This window comes from Carettochelys insculpta, chromosome 27 (assembly GCF_033958435.1).
Source record: "Carettochelys insculpta isolate YL-2023 chromosome 27, ASM3395843v1, whole genome shotgun sequence".
NCBI lineage: Eukaryota > Metazoa > Chordata > Testudines > Carettochelyidae > Carettochelys > Carettochelys insculpta.
The window spans coordinates 11,933,586-11,953,089 of record NC_134163.1 but is presented as its reverse complement, the minus strand read 5'-3'; the positions used below and the strand labels follow the sequence as shown (position 1 = coordinate 11,953,089).

At 53.1% G+C, this 19,504-nt stretch overlaps 1 protein-coding gene across 6 annotated transcripts in view; it reads right to left on the bottom strand.

Moving 5' to 3' along the window:
- PALM (paralemmin) overlaps positions 1-19,504 on the bottom strand; it is a 67,069-nt gene that overhangs the window by 19,600 nt on the left and 27,965 nt on the right. For 4 of the 6 annotated variants that reach the window (XM_074978550.1, XM_074978552.1, XM_074978554.1 and 1 more), the window contains 5 exons: positions 15,057-15,137; positions 12,438-12,568; positions 2,696-2,825; positions 1,438-1,459; positions 432-491 (listed from right to left, as the gene is read on the bottom strand). In XM_074978550.1, coding sequence (XP_074834651.1) covers positions 432-491; positions 1,438-1,459; positions 2,696-2,825; positions 12,438-12,568; positions 15,057-15,137 — 424 coding nt within the window. The remainder of the gene's footprint in view (positions 1-431; positions 492-1,437; positions 1,460-2,695; positions 2,826-12,437; positions 12,569-15,056; positions 15,138-19,504) is intronic. The other 2 variants (XM_074978551.1, XM_074978553.1) reach the window with 1 other exon arrangement.

The following is a 19,504-nucleotide window of genomic DNA, read 5'->3' as shown; positions in this document are numbered from 1 at the left end:
CTGCACCAGACACAAGGCCTGGAAATGGGGAACCCTTTTGGTGTGCCCCTCACACCCCAGGGCCGTGACCTCAGCAGGGAATTGTGTGACTCTGGGTTTCACGTTAGACGTGTGTGAGCTGATCATGGCCCTTTGGCTGTGCCCGCTGCTGGGCACCAGCTCAAGGTGACCCATGCGGTGCCAGCCTGGCACATGGTGCGTTTCAACCTGTCCCTCCTTGGATCTGTCTGGTCCATGTGGCCTCTACACGCTGCCCCCCCTGGGAGACGGTTCCATGTGCGGAGCGTGTGACCGGGCACCCCCAGTTCATACTGATGAACAACTGCACTCCATGACTGTGATGCACCCCCCCCCCCCGCAGCATCCAGTGCTAAGCTCCATAGGGCAGCAAAGCTCGAGTGCCCTTCCCGGCACAAGAGCGACGTACATACCTGCCTTCATCAGGCCAGTGCCCTCCACTGACTTCATGGGGCTGTTGGAGATCTGCTCTGCTTCAGGAAAGAAGAGGACAAGAAGTGACTCCCCATGCTGACGACCTGTATCCAGGGGCCTTAGCAGGGGACATGCCCTGCTCCCAGCCATGCCCCATGCCCTGCTCTGGGATAGCCACCACAGGCGGGGACGTGCCAGGGCCAGTCCATGGCTGCTCATCGTGAGAGAGGACATCCTGGCCTTGCAGCAGCAACAGCCATGCAGCTCCTCTTTGGACCCCGCGGAGTTGGGGGGAGGTACTTCCCACCACCTGGGAGGCTCGAAATGGGCTGCTGGCCTCAGGTCAGTGCCTAGATCCCCCTGCAGAAGCAGGGGTAGTCAGAGAAGGCTGGTAGCTGCTGCCCTTTGGTTCGGAGGGGAGAGGAGAAGGGTGGCATGAAAGGGGAAGCTGGAGGTCAGGGCTCCCTCTATTTTTTTTTCCACCCATGTGCAGAATAAATTTTGTTCCATGTGCCAAGGCATGTGCAGATGTGCACCGCCCATGGAAACAAATGCTGCCGAGTGTCGGTGGCCCTGGGTGCTCTGCTACAGGTAACAAAGTTGGAGGAAAGGAAGGGAGTGGTAAAGTGGGTGACTTTAGCAATCCACCCCAAGCGGCAGGCTGCCACCCGTGCCAAGGGGTGGGGGCATTTTCAGGGCTGAGATGGCGCTGGGTCACACGCAAGCAAAGGGGAATTTACCACTGAAAGGAGCCACTCTCATTCCTGGGTCTGCTCCCAGCAGACTGCAAGCACTGAAAGCTCAGCACTGCTTGGTATCCTGCAGCCAGTCCTGTCTTACTGCTGCCCACCCGGGCAGCCTGACCCAGGACCGCTAGGCCAGTGCCTGCACAGCACAAGGCATCGCATTCTGCCTCTCCCGCGTAGGAGGCCAGGCCTAGGAGATGTGGGTTACGCCCAAGAGGGAAGCAAATGAGATCAGGTGGCTAGACAGAAAAGGACCCACCTTTAGCCAGGCCCAGTGGAGTCTGCAAAACAGAACACAGAGAGGTTACAGGAAGCTCTGCTAACCCTGAGCCCTCCTACCGCAGCAAAGGGCGCTCATGCGGGGCCAGGCGCTGCCAGACAGGAGCGTTCAGCCCCCGTGGGTACGGCTCAGTCTAACCCCGGGGCCTGGGACTTGTTAGCTCCAATCCCAACACGTGGGTCTGTGCAGCCAGAAATAACCGCCCTTTGAAAGGTAATTCTGCTGCCATGTTGGTCACTGGGTATGGGCGTGGATGGGATCGGGGCTATTCAGCTGCGGTGTCATAGACCCTTTACTGCTAACTGTTACCAGCGATTCCCCCGCAAAGGGAGTCACATAATTCCCTCACATGGATTCCAGCTTCTTTCCAGTATTATCCGCCTCTCGGTCTCCAGCAGCCCAACTATTTCCAGCCAGTGACAGACAAACCCCAGGCACGTGCACCTTTTCGTTCCTTACTGAGACCAAGAGCCCCATCAATGCGTCTGTGTGTGCCACAGACGGAGCGGCTGAGAACAGACTCTGAGCACAGCCACCCTGGCAAACAGCTGTCTGCTTCCAAGTCATTCTGGACCATACACATGACTAACCGCCAGCCACCGGGACTTCTCCTGGCTGTGCTCTCCTATGCCAGAGCCATGGGATGGGCCCTGCACCATGCTGGGGATGTGGGCATTTTCTTGGGGGTGGATGTGGGAATCTCTGAAAAAGGCTCCGTGCCGGGCTGGGCTGCCGGCAAAGCTCTGCCCTTGGGAAGCCAGGGGAGTTAATTTCAGGTTAAGAGGCGCTAGTTCCCCCTGTTTAGATCTCCCTGTTATTAAAGCCATGTGGCATTTTACACCCTCCACCCGAGTCTCCCTGCCTTGCTTTGGCATCGGGGATCACACCAGGACCCAGGCCAAATACGCCTGATTGGAACAGCTCCGACACCCATGCCTGGTGGACACACAACTGAACACAAGGCTGTTTGGTGCATTGTAGCCACATAACCCCTGACCTGGGCAAAGGTTGCTGGGGGATAAACTGAGGCAGCTGCTTCCGTCCCTGCTGCCCGGCACAGCTGTGTGAAGGGAACTGCCAGAGATGCTGTCATGGGGTACCCCTTTGCCCCCCTTCCAGGCCAGCCTGGGAAGTGGGCACACCCAGGCCGGAGGTGGCATTGCTTATTCTGGGCTCCATGGTACTACAGAGAGTTAATGGACTAAGCTAAGCTCCCCCTTCTCGCGCTCCTCCGGACCTTTTCGGTGTGCGCCGCTTTCTCCTCTTTCTTCTCCTCCTTTGCGGCCACGGCTGCCGCCTCCCCCAGGTCCTCCTTGGCAGAAGGCGCCGTGTCCCCGTCCTCCAGAACCTCCAACTCCTTCTCTAACCTGGAAGACAGCATCAGGATGCTGAGTGGCACGGATGAGTGCCAGCTTTCCCCTCTCAGTACCCAGCGCTGCCCAACCAGCCCTGGACAGAAGAGATCCCCCAGGGAAGGGAGAGCAACAGGCCTGGTTAAGTTACCCGGGCAGAGATCGGCCCTCCTGAGAAAGGCCCATCTCACCCGCCTGTCCTGGGAGCAAGCGAAGGGACAGAACCAAATCAGCTGTTAGAGCGCCACTGAATTGCCAAGAGTTCAGCTTTCACAGTTAAACATCCCAAACCTGAACCCGAACCTCCTGACTCCCAGCCCCCTTGACACCACTCGCCTCCCGGTCCTGGAGAGAAGCCAGGAGATCTCTCAGTCCCTTCTGCTCTACCCACTAGACACCACTGCCTTCTCCGAGCTCCCAACATACATTTCAATCCTAGCCAGCCGCACCCTTGCTCTTCCCCAAGGGCCCGCGCTGCTCTGTCACCGCTCTCCCACGCCACCGAGCCCCGATTCTGAGCCCTGACATGGCCGCCGCCCTTCCAGTGGTGCCTTTACTCTGTTGCAAAGCGGCTGTAACTCGTGGAAGCAAAGGCTGGATACGGGTGGACATGACAAGAGGCTCCGGTGCCGGATGCGAAGCAGCGGGCAGAAATATTGTCACCGAACCACAGGCGGAGCTCAGCCACACCCAAACTGGTGCCCACCAGCAGCAGACTCAGGCTGCATGCAGCGCATCCAGGTTTGGCTGCTGCTAATCTCCTTGGCTTTGCACCAGGGCCTGTTTTTACCATCACACGTGCCAGGCCTGGCTAAATCTCGGCGCATCAATCAGTGCTGCTGGGGGCAAAAAGCTCGGTTTCCAGGCCAAGCACCGTGGCAGACCCATATCACCTGCGGATCAGGCACAGGGAGGGACAGTAACACACACCGACCAGTGGGGGACAACAGTCATCTAGTCTATGTATCCAGTGGCGAGGCCCTGGGGGGTCCGATATTCAGAGGTGCTCAGTACCTGTAAATTCCTATTGACTGGAGCAGCAGTGGTTGGTGCTCAGCACTGCTAAAAATCAGGCCTTCAACATGCAATGCTTTCTGCAGCTGGTACCCATCTGGCAGCTGCTGATTGCACTTGTTTCCCGTCAGGATTTCCCCAGGTCCACGGGCTTTTCATGCCATCCACCGAGTACGTCTAACTGCTAGGGCAGGACAACGGCCATGGACAAACCAGAGCTACCCGTGCAAAGCCTTGAACGAATGGGCCACTGATGCACGACACAGTTGTCCTGCTCCCAGGCCACATGCTCTCAGCCAGCATCAACAGCTTGGGGATGGGACTCTCCAGTCCACTGGGCTGGTAGCACGGGCCGAGATTTCTTTGAAGTATCCAGTGATTTGGGAGGAGTTCCATTTCGGGAGGCTCGGTTGAAGCCCCTGCAATGCCCTGGGTTTTCAGAGCAGGTCAGGGGCTTGGCCCTCAGGCGAGGGCCTTTGGAATCTGTCGCCCCAGCCGGCTCTGGGGTGGCATTGGTGGTGTGACGGAGCAGAGCTGCACGCCTTTCGGAGCGGAGCGTGTAAGTTGCCGGACTGGTCCCAAGCAGGCAGACCCTTCTGCCCACAGATGAATCTATCTGGGGCCCTCTGTCACTGCATCCCATGGGCCGCTCATTTCAAGGCTTTGCAGCTCACCGTACTTACCGCTCACACAGCACCTCCGCTGGGACAACAGCATCTCCTGCTGCTTATAAAAAAAAAAAAAAAAAAAGGGACAAAAACACCATCCCAGTTTGGAAAAGGGCCGCCCGGGTCTGGGCTGCTGAGTGGCAGCTGGAGGTGTGGGGGACAGAAAGGAGGGAAGCTAGGGAGCAGTGGGGGAAAGGGGAAGATGTCCATCAGGTGACATATCAGAACCAGGGCAACCCTCCCCTGCGATTCTTCTGTGCAAGACGTGTGCTTGTTGGTGGTTAGTGTGCAGGCCCGAGGGTCAGACTCCTGGGTTTTAGTCTCAGCTCTGGGAGTGGAGTGTGGCCTTGCAGTTGAGCAGTCAAGATGCATAGGTTCTTGTCTTCACTCTGGGAGGGGGAGCGTGGTTACCTGGTTAGAGCAGGCAACTAGAAGGTGAGCTACAATGCATCTAGTCCTGGCTCCCCTATGTGACTTTGGACAAGTCGTGTCACTGCTCCGTGCCTCAGTTTACCTACCACTAAACAGAGATCTCTACTGCCCGGGGGAACTGGGAGCTATTCCATTAGCTGCAAAGCCCTTGGCCACCTTTTGACAGTAAGAAAGTGCTGGCATTACTGTGAGTTCCATTTTTCAATGGAAAATGCCAATGCAGTGGAATTTCACTGGCTCGTGCTAAGGACTGTTTGCAGGGCCCATCCCTGAGTACCTACTACCAGAGGTATCAGAGAGGTCGCTGTGTTAGTCTGTATCTTGGAGAACAACAGGAAGTCCTGCGGCACCTTATCTTACTACCAGAGGGGTTCCCAAAGGTTTGAATCAATTCTGCCTTTTCCCCCCACCCAACAAGTTATCTACCACCTGGTTTTTTTTCTCCCACCTCTACAAAGGGTGGAATCCCGCCCAGGAAAAGATGACAGCCGTTTACAGACAACAGAACCCTTTGTTGTAGGAAGAGAGTTAGTCTGCTTCAAAGAAGGCTGCAATTTGTCTGCTAAAGACTCCGACCAACTGCGGTGACAGCAGGAGGGCTGGAAAGTGGCAAAGAAAATGTGGCTTCAGATACCAAAACTGTTCAGTGAAAGCAGAAGGAGTGTAAGATCGTCGGGGGCAGGGCCTGGCTTTTTCTTCTCTGTTTGTACAGCACCTGGCACCCTGGATCGAGGAGGGCAGCTGCTTGGCATTTCTGCAAAACAAATTAATGCCTAACTCTCATCGAGTGCTGTTCATCAGTAGATCCCCAAGCACTTTGCCCATCTCTGATGTATTTCTCCTCGCTACGCCCCTGCAAAGCTCGGCGACGCTGTGCTTCCCCACTGGACGGATGGGCAACAAGGCACAGAGAGCCAAAGTGTCTTGCCCTAAGCCAACGGGGAAGTTGAATCAAGGTCTCGCACGTTCTAGGCTAGTGCAGTGGTTTTCAGCCAGTGTGTCCTGGCACACTAGTGTGCCCTGAGAACTCTCTGAGCGTGCTGTGAAATGTTGCCATTTCCCCTTGCTGGGCTCTGTGCAGAGCCACTGTGTTGGGGCAGGGTGGAGTGTTACTGGTGACCCTGCACCAGCTGGGGATAAAGTCTAACAGGAAAAGGTTTAAAACAGGGGTCTTGAACTTATGACCCCGAGTAGGGCCACAACCTGGCCTGCACCCAGCTGCTGGCATGAGGGTCCCTGTGGCCCTGGGGAGGGGTGGTTTGTACCCTTCCCCCAAGCCCAGCCCCTGCTCTGCCCCTGCCTTGCCTCTTCCCACCCCTGCTCCATCCCCACCCCCAACACCCCCATCCCTCAAGTCCCTACCCCCAAGATTGGGAGATGGTGGTGGGGCGTAGCAGAGGCGGACTTCGCTTCCCTACTGCTGCGGTTAGTGCTGGGGAGCCCAACCCCTGCTGCTGGCCCCAGCCCACCTAGGCCCCACAGGCTGACCTGGGTGTAGAGAACCATTGAGATAACAGCTGCAGGTCCCCCCAGCAGCCACCCAGCACTGGTGCAGAGCAAGCAGCTGGAAGCCACTCTAGCTGGGCTGCTGGTGGTGGCACCGGGAGCTCCCAGGGAGGTTTTCAATTGCCCAGGGGTGGCAGGTGGGCTGGGGAATGGCTGGTGGGGTACATGAGTGGAGACCCCCATGGAGCCCTGCCTGAGGATGGTGTCCACTGGCCCACTAGCAGGATTTGAGGACTAAGCCTGACCCTAAGTTAAGTTGAGTTGGAGACCCCCCCTAGTTTAAAACAAGTGTCAGTTTTACAAACAGTTCCTCGGGGGGGCTTAGAATACCCCAGCCTTCAGTGGCTGGCTCCTGATCACAAAAGCATCTCTGGGGAAAACCGGGAATTGAAACCAGCCAGACTAGTTTTGCTACCTAAGTGGAGTGAAATGAAGAAAAAAAAAAACCTAAATCCTCCCAAAACAACCAGCATCCGCAGTGAGAATGAAATCAGATTTGTAGAACAGCCACCTAGCTATGCTCCAGCATTCAAGAATCAGGAGCCTGGCCCCATAAAATCACAATATTGGCTTAAAATCATGAGATTTGAATAATAATCATAATAAATATGCATTCAGGTTGAACCTGTGTAACCTGGAACTCTCTCGTCTGGCAGCATCTGTAATCCAGCGTGATTTTAATTAGATGAATGACTACTTATCATGGCACAGACTGGACAATTGCTTCACCAGAAAAATGAATGGACCCAAATTATACATCAGGAATCTGAATACACATAAACCTGCCAGTGAGCACTTCAATGGAGGAGGCCATAGTATTAAAGACCTGAAAATCTGCATCCTAAAACAGAGACTTTAACACTACAGGGTGCCATCTTAGAGAGGTTCAACCTGTATTTGCTTTCTGATTTTGGAGTCTTTAAGTCACACATGGGTCATGTTTTCCAACTTTTCTCCGCAACCATGAAGGACAGAAACTTTTTTCAAATAAAAGCCAAGATTTTTCCATATTCACATGACTCCGGGAGCTGGCAATTTAAAAGAAGCTCTAAACATCATGTGGTTCACAGTACCATTCATCTAAAATTGAATTGCGAGAGCTGGCAAAATGGACATGGGGCCAATGTAATCCTTCTGTTACAGCCCAGCAACCTTGTTGAAATCAACAGCGCGTCAGATGTTGATCCCCAAAACAATCAAAGGGACTGAAAAGACTCCCATTGTCATGCATGGACTTTGGATCAAGCTAACATTGCATGGCTTGGGCTTGTGGTGGTATTAGTCAGCTGAAATATTTGCAATGTTATTAGCCAGATAAAATATTTCCAATTTTATTGAGCTTTCCCCCCTAGAAGTGTCAAAATTTCTCATACAACCCTGTTCCCCTTTCCCAACTAGTTCAAGTTATTAGAAAACCAGGCTGTGAATTTGTAAATAAAGCAGCCTCAGTCTGACCTCAGGGCTGTTGGTATAGCAGCAGGATGTCAAGGAACTTCCTCTGGATTTGTACTCGTATAGCTTAGACTAGCGTCCGGCCTAGAGAGAGACAATTTGTGTCCTGACCGTGTTCCCTTCAGCAGATTTTTATTTTTGTCTCCTGGTTGTGCGGCGTCCTTCCCCTCTTCGGCCTCTGAAAAAATCCATTGTGCCGTTAAACTGGCACAATGGCCTCTTTGGAGATGACCTATATCTGCACTGATTCTCTATAATTAATGGCCAGCATGACGGAGCGGGAGTAATTTACTGCATTCTGGCTGCTGGGATACCTCTCCGAGGGCTTCTTTGCTACTGGCTTTTTCTTTCTGCTCTTTGGCAGCTGGCTGAACAGGAAGGAGGCGACTGGGAGAGGGCAAAAGTTTCTTGCTTTTTCTTCTAGCTCATCTGAGTCTCCTAAGATAGCGGACTACGAAGCCAGCCCTCCAGATCGGGTTGCTGCGGTATCCTGTTGAAAACTAAACATTTTGCCCCCCTGCTGATTTCTGCCTCCCCAGCCAATGCCACCAACGAAAGCACAAGAGGTTTGTGGGGCTGCGTGTGTACAGACAGGCGACAAATCCCCCAGATCTCAGCTGTTTGGAAACAGCCCTGGGAGGCGATCCACACCTGCGTCCCCAGAAATCAGCGGTAGCTGGGCCTGGAAGAGCAGCCGTCAGTCAAGTAATCCGGTAGCACCAAATGTACTAGGACACGAGCAGGGCTCTCTCAAGGGCAGGGGCAACCCCCCCAGTGTCACAGGTGTGGGGCCCTGAACAGCACCCCCTCTGTGCCACAGGCCCACCCCTTCCCTGCTCCACCCCCTGCAACCTCTGGCCCCCTCCATGACCAACTTGGCTGGGGATCAGCAGTCTGGGAGGGCTTGGTGGAGCACCACTTGGTGAGTGCTGGGGGAAGGTAGGAGGAAGGCTGTGGGGAGGTGATCCCTTATGCTGCTGCTGCTGCTGCCGTCTGCTTCCAGCTCCTCCCGTTCCTGTCGACAGCATGGGTGGTGCGGTCACTGAGGGGACCCCAAAAGTGCAGAGCCTGGGATGGCCACCCCACTTTGTCCTCTGGATGGGTCAGCTCTGGGCATGAGCTTTCGTGGGTCTTACCCCCATCAGCCAATCTGATCGTCCACATGCTCGAGTGTGTTCATATTGGTAACTGAGAGGGTTATCTAGTCTGCCCTCCCCATGCAGGGTTTGTCGTGTCTAACTCATCCCAGATGCAGGGCTTGCCAGGCCCCTCAAGAAAACCTCCAGCAAAGGAGCTTTCACAGGCCAGGTCTACACTAGACCAGAAAGTCGATCCTAGATGTACAATTCCACATCAATTGCGTAGTTGGAACTGACAAATCTTGGGTCGACTTATCTGGCCGTCCTCACGGAGGGAGGCCGCTGGGAGGTCTATTCCTTGCGAGGCTGAGAAGACTGGCCCCAGACAGCTCGATTTCATGCACCCCCACTTGGCGCACGAAAGTGAACCCTGGAAGATCAACACCGAGCAACCTGATCTCACGGTAAGTATAGATGTACCCTCGGCTTCCCAAAGCAACTTGTTCTGCTGTCCTGCTTTTCGGACAGTCGGGAAGTTTTGTCTGAGTTTTCATCGAACTCTGCACCACTGTCGTTTGAACTTCTGGGCTCTTGTCCTGCCCTCAGTGGCAAGAGGGAGCGGCTTTTCTCTAGCTGTTTCAGGGCAGCCTTTCAAAGGTTCGAGCACCACGCTCCCGGCCCCACTCCATCACCTCTTCATTTCAAAGGGACGATCGTCGCACTTTTTGAAACTGGCAAGGTTTCCCACGGTTTCTAAACGAGGCCATTGAGAACGTACGTCACAATCCACCGACAGGGTTCCATTCTGCTCTCTGTGACACCCCACTGAAATGTGGTCCCCTTCTCACACACACACACACCCCAGTTTGCAGCCTGGGGTGGGTCTTCACGGTCTCCAGGCCCTGGTGAAGTGTATCTCTTTCTCCTCTCACGTATGGGGACTGGATGAGAATGTACAGGTTGAACCTCTCCGGCACTCTCTGCTCCCACAACAGCTGCAATCCGGCATGATTTGAGTTAGCCAGATGCCCATTTATCCTGGGTGTGGCCAAGTTTCCTGCAGTCCCATCAAGTTTGTTTCCAGCCACCAGGCCTGGCTCTCAGTGTTCTGGCTGTTCTTTAGCTGTAATTTATCCCTCAATGTCTTCTCAGAGCCCAGTCAGCAGTAGAAGGGTTGCTGATGCTCTAGGTAACATTGACCTCTGTTCTCTGGCAAATTCCCTCATCTGGCACCGGTCAGATAAACCTGGTTTATCATGGAGCTTTGTCCAGGGCCCCATATGCTCCATGTCTCTCACCCCAGAGTCTGTGTTTAGCTGGGAAGCTTTCTGCAACCTCTAGCCACAAGAAAGGCACAAAGGCCATTATGAGAGAGCCGTGGGAGCAAGTCCATCCGTCCTCTGGCACACCACCCCGAGGGCAGCATTACAGGCTGCATCACAGGTTCCTGCGGGAGTCCATTCCACCCCTTTCCCCCTCCTGGTCTCTACTGTATCTTCTGTTTAAAAGATCCGCCTGCTAACTGCCCCCACTGTGAGCTGGGCCTGGCCATCAGCCTCCCCCACAAGGACAAGGTTCTGAAATCACTTTTGCAGGAGGAGAAAATTACTGGGGAGGAACCAAACCGCTTGGCTTGAGACTTGGGAGAGGGGACTCACTCACAGTCCTGGCTAGAAATTGGTCAGAGGCTGCGCATCTCTCTCCCCTGCAGCTTAGTCCTGGCCAGTGTTCTCTGGAAGCCGAGTGCTTGGGTGTGCCCAGGCACCATGTCTGGGGAATGGAGGCGGTTGGCTCAGTACTCCCCCCAAGGATGGCCCTGCTCGCGGCCCACTGAGCTGAAGGAGGGCCACTCATGCGGCTCACTCACTAGCTGAGGTTGCCCATTGCTGTCCCCAGGGATTTGACAGAGGGGGACTCCCAAAGGGGCAGCCCTGCAAGGCGGCAGCTCAGTCTCCCGGCATCACGGTTGTCTGGGGCTCGAAACCCAATGGAAATATCCAGCAGAAACCAGAAACTTTTTATGCAAAATCCCATTTCGTTGCCCTCCTGATTCCCCCCCTGCAAACCTGCTTAGAGTAGATGGAGAATTCCCCACCCGCCGCAGCGGCTGGCGTACCGCAGCCAGGAGGGTCCGGCTGCTGTAGGGGCGGGGTTCAAAATGACGGAGGAGGAGGATGACTAGGGAAGAAACCTCAGGGCCTGGAGAGAGGAGCAGACCAAACCCTGCAGCCCTTCTCCGCATCACAGCGACGGGGCTGTGGCCCTGCCCCAGGCACAGAGAGTGAAAGGGGCTGAACTCCACACTGCCAGGGGACAGGATGGGAAAACAGCCCTGGTCAGCGGGGACGTTCAATGGCGGGTATCAGATTCTCTCCCACGTTTGAATCCACTGTGTTCTCGGCAACCCTCACCTGCATGCACCTGAAGTTGTGCGCTTCCTACACGGTCTCTCAGCTGCTTCCACTTGGCTCTCACGTTCCCCGCCAAAGCTCCTGCTGCTGTACACAGCTTCCCCGCCCCAGTTACAGCCCTGTGGGAGGCACGCCAGGACTGGAGGAGCCAAAACAGGCATCTACGGGGGTTCAGAATGAACTCCCTGCTCGCAGGAGGACGAGTCCTGCGGTCCTCTCTCAGGCCACCTGTCCGGTGATTTCCATGGGGGCTCGGCTTGAGTAAGAGCTGAGTCGAGCACTCGGAACTTAGCTCAGTTATAGCCGTCTCTTATACTTCGCACCTCTTATGGGAGGATCTGAAAGCCTCACCAGGAGACAGGGATGGACCAGTTCGTTATTTCCAGAGTAAAAAGAAGATGAAGCGACTTGCCTAAGGTCACACAAAGAACATCAGTGGCAGGGCCAGACAGAGAGCTGAGGAGTCCCGGTACCCCCATGTCCACTTTGACCATTAGAAAACACTGCCTCCGGCTTGGCCATCTGGACTCCAGGCACCTGCTCAAACCACCTTCCCTCAGACCCTAGGAGAATGCTCCAGATTTGAGTATTCTGTGCCAGCTGAGGCTTGTGATGCGCACAGGGGTTCACCCTGGGTCCCTTTCCAGGTGGCTGCTCCCCTGAGCTGGAGCCAGCTGGCCCAGGTACCAAGGGAACCAGATCCCCTGTGGGTGATATTCCCCTCAGCCCTGAAGAACACGGCTCCTTCCAGCTGGTCTGCAAAGCCCTCACAAGTGGGATTACAAACGTGGGTGAGTGCTCAGAGAAATGCCACATCTGGAGACGGGGGTGGGGAGAAGGATACGGGGAAGAGAAGATGCAACACATCAAATTGTTAATGCAAAACCAACCAGCAACATCAGCTACCTCCAGCCTGGCCGTGTAGACGTTGGTATCCAGCTACTTCCTTCTCTGGACCAGCTCCTGCCTTCCCCGGCTCCTCTTGTCTGCCCCACCACTGGCTTCCCCCTGCCCCTCCTCTCCCGGGGGTGCCCCCTCTCCATCCACATACACCTTCACTTTTACCTGTGGATAGTTTCTTCCAGCTCCTTGGTCTTCGCTTCATCTTCCTGCATCTGCTTCTTCATGGCCTCATCTCCCTCGGAGGCGGAAGATGGGGCACCTTCCAGCAGCCACTTCTCCCGCAGAGCTTTGGACTAAGTGGGGTTGGAGATGGGAGAGACACAGAGAGACCAGTTACTTTCCTGCCACCTCACCCTCCCCGCGAGGGACAACAGAGTGAGCTTCTGCACCAGGAGGTGGCTGAGCTTGGGATGCTCTCTTAATGGGCCTCCTAGAGAGGCCCTGTGACCTCTCCTCCTCCCTGCCACAGGAAGAGCCGAATGTTCCCAGGAATACACATTGGCATGGGGGTGATGGCCTGGCAGAACAGGAGCCAGCAAGGACATCACTCTGCCCTGTGGGGCTGAAGCCATCTATACTGCCACCCATCACCATAGCATCTGGGCATCCATATTCTGGGTTTTCATGGCATTTAAGGCCAGAAAGGATCATTAGGTCAGCTAGTCTGACCTCCCGTATACCCCTGGCCAGAGAATTTCACCCAGTCCCTCCCGTATTGAGCCCACTAATGGCTAAAGCACCTGCCATGAAGGCCTCTAGTCTGGACCTGAAGATCCAGAGATGGCAAATCCCTCTTACTCAGCTCAGACTCTCAGTGAATGTTTACTTGGGGTCTGGCTCAATGAGCTCCTTCCCTCCTACCCAGGAAAACCAAGCCATCCACGAGAGCGGGCAAACACCGTTGCAAGCAGAAGTACCCCCGAGGGCTGACGGAGCTGCTCCTGCAGCTCAGGCAGCAGAAGCTGGAGCTGTGGGTGCCTGGGGTTGTAGGTTCAAGCCCCACCCATAACCAAGGCGTTTCTATATACAGCCATGGGGTGTTAAGCTGATGGGGTTTCAAACTCTTGTATGGCCTGTGGCTCCACTGGGCAGTACCTGGCCTTTCCCCACTCCTATCAGAGGTACTTGTGTGCAGTGAGGGCTGTTCTCTGTGCTAGGGAAATGCTGCTTCTTCCTCTCCTCAGAGCCAGGCCCTGCCCTGTCCACTTCAGGCCCTTGCAAAGCCTGAGATTGCAGCTGTTTCTATCCAGCAGAGTGGCATGTTCCATAAGGCAGGAGAGTCATTAGGGTCAGCCCCCAGCCTGCATTAGCCGCCTGTCCCAAGCAGTGGGAGATGGCTGCTCTCCCAGCGGCTTGTTCCGGTACGGAAACCTTGCAAGAGGAAGCCCTTAACAGCGGCACGTCTGCATCCTGGAGCTTTTCCTGCCACCTTGCGTTTTACAGCTTCTTATGGCTTTTTCCCAGGCAGGGCAATACTAATGGCTCACCCATCAGACCAGCCCCAGGGAGGCAACCGTGTAAGCATACATGGGTGCCGAGGGAGAGGTGGATAAAGCACATTTTAAGGGTCGCATAGTTGAGGGGTCAGGGGTCCCCCGTCCCATGAACCACGTGAACAGGGTCCGTGAGTGTGCTCCACCGAGTAGCTCATATTTTCATTCACTTCCCAACAGCTTGTGAGGTAGAGACGTAGCATTACAGCACACCACAGAGAGCACTCAGGGCCCAGGGAAGCTCCACTTTAGTATATTAAAACATATTTCAGTGCCCGACTCCTCCTACTAAGGGGACAGAGCCTAAGTGCCGTGACAAATCCGGTGCTAAGTGATGTGATGTGATGAGGGGTCTGCAACACAATCTTAGAGTTGGAAGGGACCTTGAGAAGTCTCTGAGTCCAGCCTCCCGTCCTCATGGCAGGACCACGCACCATCTAGGCCGTCCCTGTTAGGTATTTATCGAATCTGCTCTTAAATATCTCCAGTGATGGAGATTTTACAACCCTCCCCCCACCAGCAATTTATTCCAGTGCTTAACCCACCCCGACAGGAAATTTTTCCTAATGTCCAACCTAAACCTCCCTTGCTGCAGTTTAAGCCCTTTGCTCCTTGGCCGATCCTCAGAGGCTAAAACAACAGCCACGCTACAGAGGAAGATGGATGCACTCAGAGTCAATCTCCCAGGGTTTCATTTCACCCATGATGCTCCCAGGGTCAATGTCGACCGCTGTGCTCCTCGTGAGAGGCGAGGAATAGGGAAGGTCGACCTTCTGCCGTGTGGACAGACATGGAAGTCGACGGCAGATAAATCGATTTTAGCTACACAATTGGCATAGCTGAAATTGCATATCGGCAGCCAACTTCTATGTCTAATGTAGACATGGCCTCAGAAGAATAATTTTTCACTCTCCTCTTTGTAACACCCTTTTAAGTAGTTGAACAAAAGCTGTGATCATGTCCCCTCTCAGCCTTCTCTTTTCCAAACTAAACCAACCCAGTTCTTTTAATCTTCTCTCTTGGGTCATGTTTTCTAGACCTTCCATCATTCTGGTTGCTCTTCTCTGGACCCTCTCCAATATCTCCACGTCGTTCCTAAAATGCAGTGCCCAGAACTGGACACAGCACTCCAGCTGAGAGTGGGAACTGACACACATGACGTCCAAGCTCCAGACTAACACCTGAACCCGAGTCTTCTTTCTCAGGGGCACCAAGCTGAGGTTATGAGCATGTTTTGTGGTTTGCTCAGGTCCCACCCTGCAGAATAAGCCCTGATCTCTGTCGCTACCTTTAGGTGCTGCAACTGGCGCCTGTCATCTTCGAGCTGCCGCCTTTTATTTTCAATCTCAGTCTGACGTTTCCTCTTCTCCTGGAAGCAGAGGGGGAAAACAAAGAAGGTGGGAAAAGAAAATGATTAATTTATCACTAACTAGCAGATATACCCAGTGTTGCTCAGGTCCTGAACTCAGTTACAGCATTTTTGTTTGGAAAATAAGAGGAAAATATCCAAGCTTTATTCGAACGATTGTATTTTTCAAAATCACTGTGTTATTTTTATGAAGTTCATTTTTATTTTGGCTCTCTTAAAAGAAAGGGATGGTTAAAATTTGCCCACATAGTTTTTAAGTCGCTAAAAAAAAAAATTAACAAGTTTATTTACTAAGTAATGAGCTTTCGTGGGTAGGATCCATTTCTTCAGATTTTCAGAACAGAAAATCGGAAAACCTGAAGAAATGGGTTTTAGGCACAAAAGCTCATTACCTAATAAATAAATTTGCTAGTCTTTAAGGTGCTACACGTCTGCTTGTTTTTGTGAAGGTACAGACTAACACGGCTCCCGCCTCCGAGACATTTTTAGTAACTTTTTAAAAATGGGAATTCCACCCAGTGTATTTTTTCTTCACCCCTCTCAACTCTTACTATTCACTATATTTTAACAAAAAAGAGCTTGAGTCAGTTTGGTTTCCAATAACATTTCCAGCTAGTTTTCAAACCTTTAAGCATTGATTTAGCTGTGTCAAAACAGAGCTCTGCTCCAGATTTCTCTGTTTTATCTTTTCTCTGTGAGGCTTAATGAGAAGCAATCCTATTCCAGGCTCAGCCTATTTGTCTGGCTCATCTTGGTTCAGTCTCTTTCAACATTGGCTCAGTTATGTCAATTTCAAAAACTGTTCTTAATTTGGCCATTGGTGATACTCTCTCTGCTGTTTGGTTTTAGGAGAAGCTATCCCATTCCAGGCACATCCCATTTTCCTGGCACAACCAAACCCTTCCAGTGCTTTAACGTATAAGAGGAAGATGTATACCGAGTGTGGTGGTCCTTTAAGAAGGAGGGGCATCCCATGGACTTCAGGGTCTGGCTCTCTTGTTGAAAGTCAGGTGCACTTCAGCACCTTGCGGTCTCTGGGCAGATCTCCAGCCATTTCCCTGGTTCAGAATCGATTGGAATGGATCTGAGATTTCTCGCTGGCTCAGGGAGTCGCCCCTCCCCCTCCCCAAATCAGTCGGCTCAGCAGCTGAGATCTCTCCCCTCTCTGCCCTTTTCTGCAGCTCCGTCTCCATCGCTGTGGAATGCAGGAGGCGCGAACGGGGCAGGCGGGGGCGGGATCCACAGTCTTCTCCTTTTCTTTCTCTCCTCTATTTGTTCTCTCTCTTTTCCCCTCCCCTCCCCCCATGATATTTCATTGTCATCATGCCTAGAAATTATCGCTGTGCAAATAGACCAGCATTGCAAAACCGGTGCACAAACAGCACACCCAAGAGTGCTTCACAACTACCCAGGCCTGGACAGCTATGCAAACACCACATGGCTCCACAAAGCAAGCACAACCGCTACACACGCTGTACTCCATGGCACCGCAAGGCGCAACAGCTACACAAGCAAGCAACACTTGACAGCTGCCTCATCCGCCGCCACCCAAACAATGCTCGAGGGCGACCTATGCAATACACAAGGACTGCACGACAGCTAAACAAACAGCGCCCCACACCGATGCCGCGCACTACACAATCAACGCACAACCGGCACGTTTACAATAAACACTACACAGTCGCATGCATGGCAGCTAAACCACCAAGCCACCGCAGCTGCACAGGGTATGACAGCTACACTTATAACCCAGCCTACATCCCATCGTTGATGCCTGGAGAAAGCTCTCTCGTTACCCGACTTGACGGCCTGGATTGCAAAGCAGCGCTGCCAGGGTTGTACCTGGCTCAAATCCCTGTACTTCGTTTCTGAGCCGTAGCAAGGGAGCCGGCAAGCCAAGGAAAGCTGGGTAGGAGCCGGACACAGGCTGACGTCAAAGCGGCAAGTGTGTCTCCTTCGTAGGCAGAGAGAGCAAAGACATGGCCTTCCCTGGCTTGAGGGTTTGCCTCTCTTTATAGAGCATAAGAACGGCTAGACTAGGTCAGACTAAATTCAGTGTCCTCTCTTCCAATGTCCCAGCGGGAGTGACTAGACCAGGTGATCATCAGAGCGATTCCTCTCCTGTCAACCATTTCCAGCCTCTGACCGACAGAGGCGGGGGACACCATCCCTACCCAGCCTGGCTAGTAGCCACTGAGGTACCGCACCTCCATGGATTTAGCTAGCTCTTTTTTGAGCCCTGTTAAACTCCTGGTCTTCCCAACATCCTCCGGCGAGGAGTCCCACAGGCCGACCCTGTGCTGCATGAAGAAAAACTCCCTTTGGTTAGTTTTAAGCCTGTTGCCCATTCATTTCATTTATGGGAACAAGTCAGTAACTTTTCCTCATTCACTTTCTCCACACCAGTCGTGATTTTATAGCCCTTGCCGTATCCCTGCCTGGTCTCCTCTTTTCTAAGCTGAAAAGCCCCCGTCTTTTTCACCTTTCTTCATACGGTGCCTGTTCCAAACCGCTCATCGTTTTCATTGCCCTTTTCTGAACCTTTCCCCAAAGCCAAAGTATCGTTTTTTTGGAGCTGAGGTGCCCACGTCTGTGGCTTTCTACGCTAGTGGGTTTTCTCAACAAAACCCAGGGAGCGTCCAGATTCCCAAGGCACTCTGTCGACAGAAAGCTGATCTGGACATTCCGGGGGGGCCTCGGTCGACGGACAGGGCTTCCAGGACATCGGGCACGCCTGTCTGCTGTGCTTCCAGGTGGCCGTTTTGCCAAGAGCGGCCAGGCAGCCTGGCCACTCTCCTGTCAACAGAGGGGATTGGTCTTGTGATCCGCTTGGCAATTTGGCCGCTATCTGTCAACAGAAGTTTTGTCGGAAGATATCTTCTGGCAGAAATTTCATTCGACAAATGGCTGTAATGTAGACATAGCCTGTAGGCAATATTCAAGACATGGGCATATCGTGGATTTATACAGAAGCAATAAGATATTCTCTGCCTTAGTCTCAATTCCGTTTTTAAGAAAAACAACTAAGAAAGAACAAATATAAAGTCCTGACCCTTTTGGCTGTGATTGGAATTCCGCATTCCAGCATTCCCTGGGCCACGCACTCCATTTCACTCTTTCTGCCACAGGCTCAGCTGGGACATCTCCACACCTGGCTGCTCTATTATTAGCGGCCAGCTGCTGGCAGCTCGCATAAGGTAGAGCAGCCCTGAGGCTGCAATCATGGGCATTCAATAGCTCTGGAAAATCAGGCTTTGGTTGCTCTAGTGCGGAATCTAGTTAGAAAAGGGCTGGTTTGGAGAAGAACTCAGGAGAGCTGGGTTCTAGTCCGCGTTCCTTGTAAACCAGGGATGGGCAATAATTTTTGCAGAGAGACAGCTCACTAATTTTGGTGCTGGTCGCGGGCTGGCTTTGGCCCCCCCAGAAGGGGCGGAGCCATTAGCAGAAGGGGTGGAGCTGTGGGCTTCAGAGAAACAAAGACTGCGTGAGTGTGAAAGAAAAACTGTGTGAGAGAGAGAGCTGGACTTTGTGATGCAGATTGAGTGTGTGCTGCAGCGTGCATATGTGTGGGGGGCACAGACTGGGGGTGTGTGACAGTGACACCGTGTGCACTGGCCACTGCGAGAAGCCACACTCCTGTCTCTGTAAGGTGAATCTGTCCTGCTCTGGTGTCTCCTCCTCTCCCATTCTGCACTCCTGAGTGAGTCACTGACTGGGGAACACCCTGACTTCAACACTGCTCTCTCCTTCCTCCTGCTCTGCAAAGGTGGTTCTAGTCCTGGCTCAGACCGCCCCTGTCCTCAGTGCTTTGTGCCTCAGGTTCCCCATCTGTAAAATGGGGATAATAATCCTTCCTTTGCCCAGACTGAGCTCTTTGGAAAGGGGACAGTCTTATATTATTAGCTGCATGCCACTTGCAGTCTCAGTTGGAAGGACTGAGTCTCGATGGATGAAAGAACTCACTTTTATATATCGGGTTTTTTATTAAATATATTTGCCCTTCACTTACCCCCATGTTCTCCCAGGAGAATTTTAATGTAATTAGGTTGACAGAAGCACGTGTATTTCAGACTAAATGGACGCCTGTGCTACTCAGACAATAACCTCTCTTGTTGGTAATTGATGCCTACCCTAATTGGAAGGGAACAACATTCACACACATGTCCAGAATTCTTGTTTGCCCAGAGCCAAAGTGAATTTGGCCTTCAAGTATTATTACTATTAATTATTTCTATTGTAATAAAGCCAAGAAACCCAGACGAGATCAGAGCCCCCAGCCTGCCTGGCGTGGCACAGACATGATGAGAGACAGGCCCTGCCCCAAAGAACTTACAGATGAATCAGAGGCAGACAGAGGGTGAGAAACT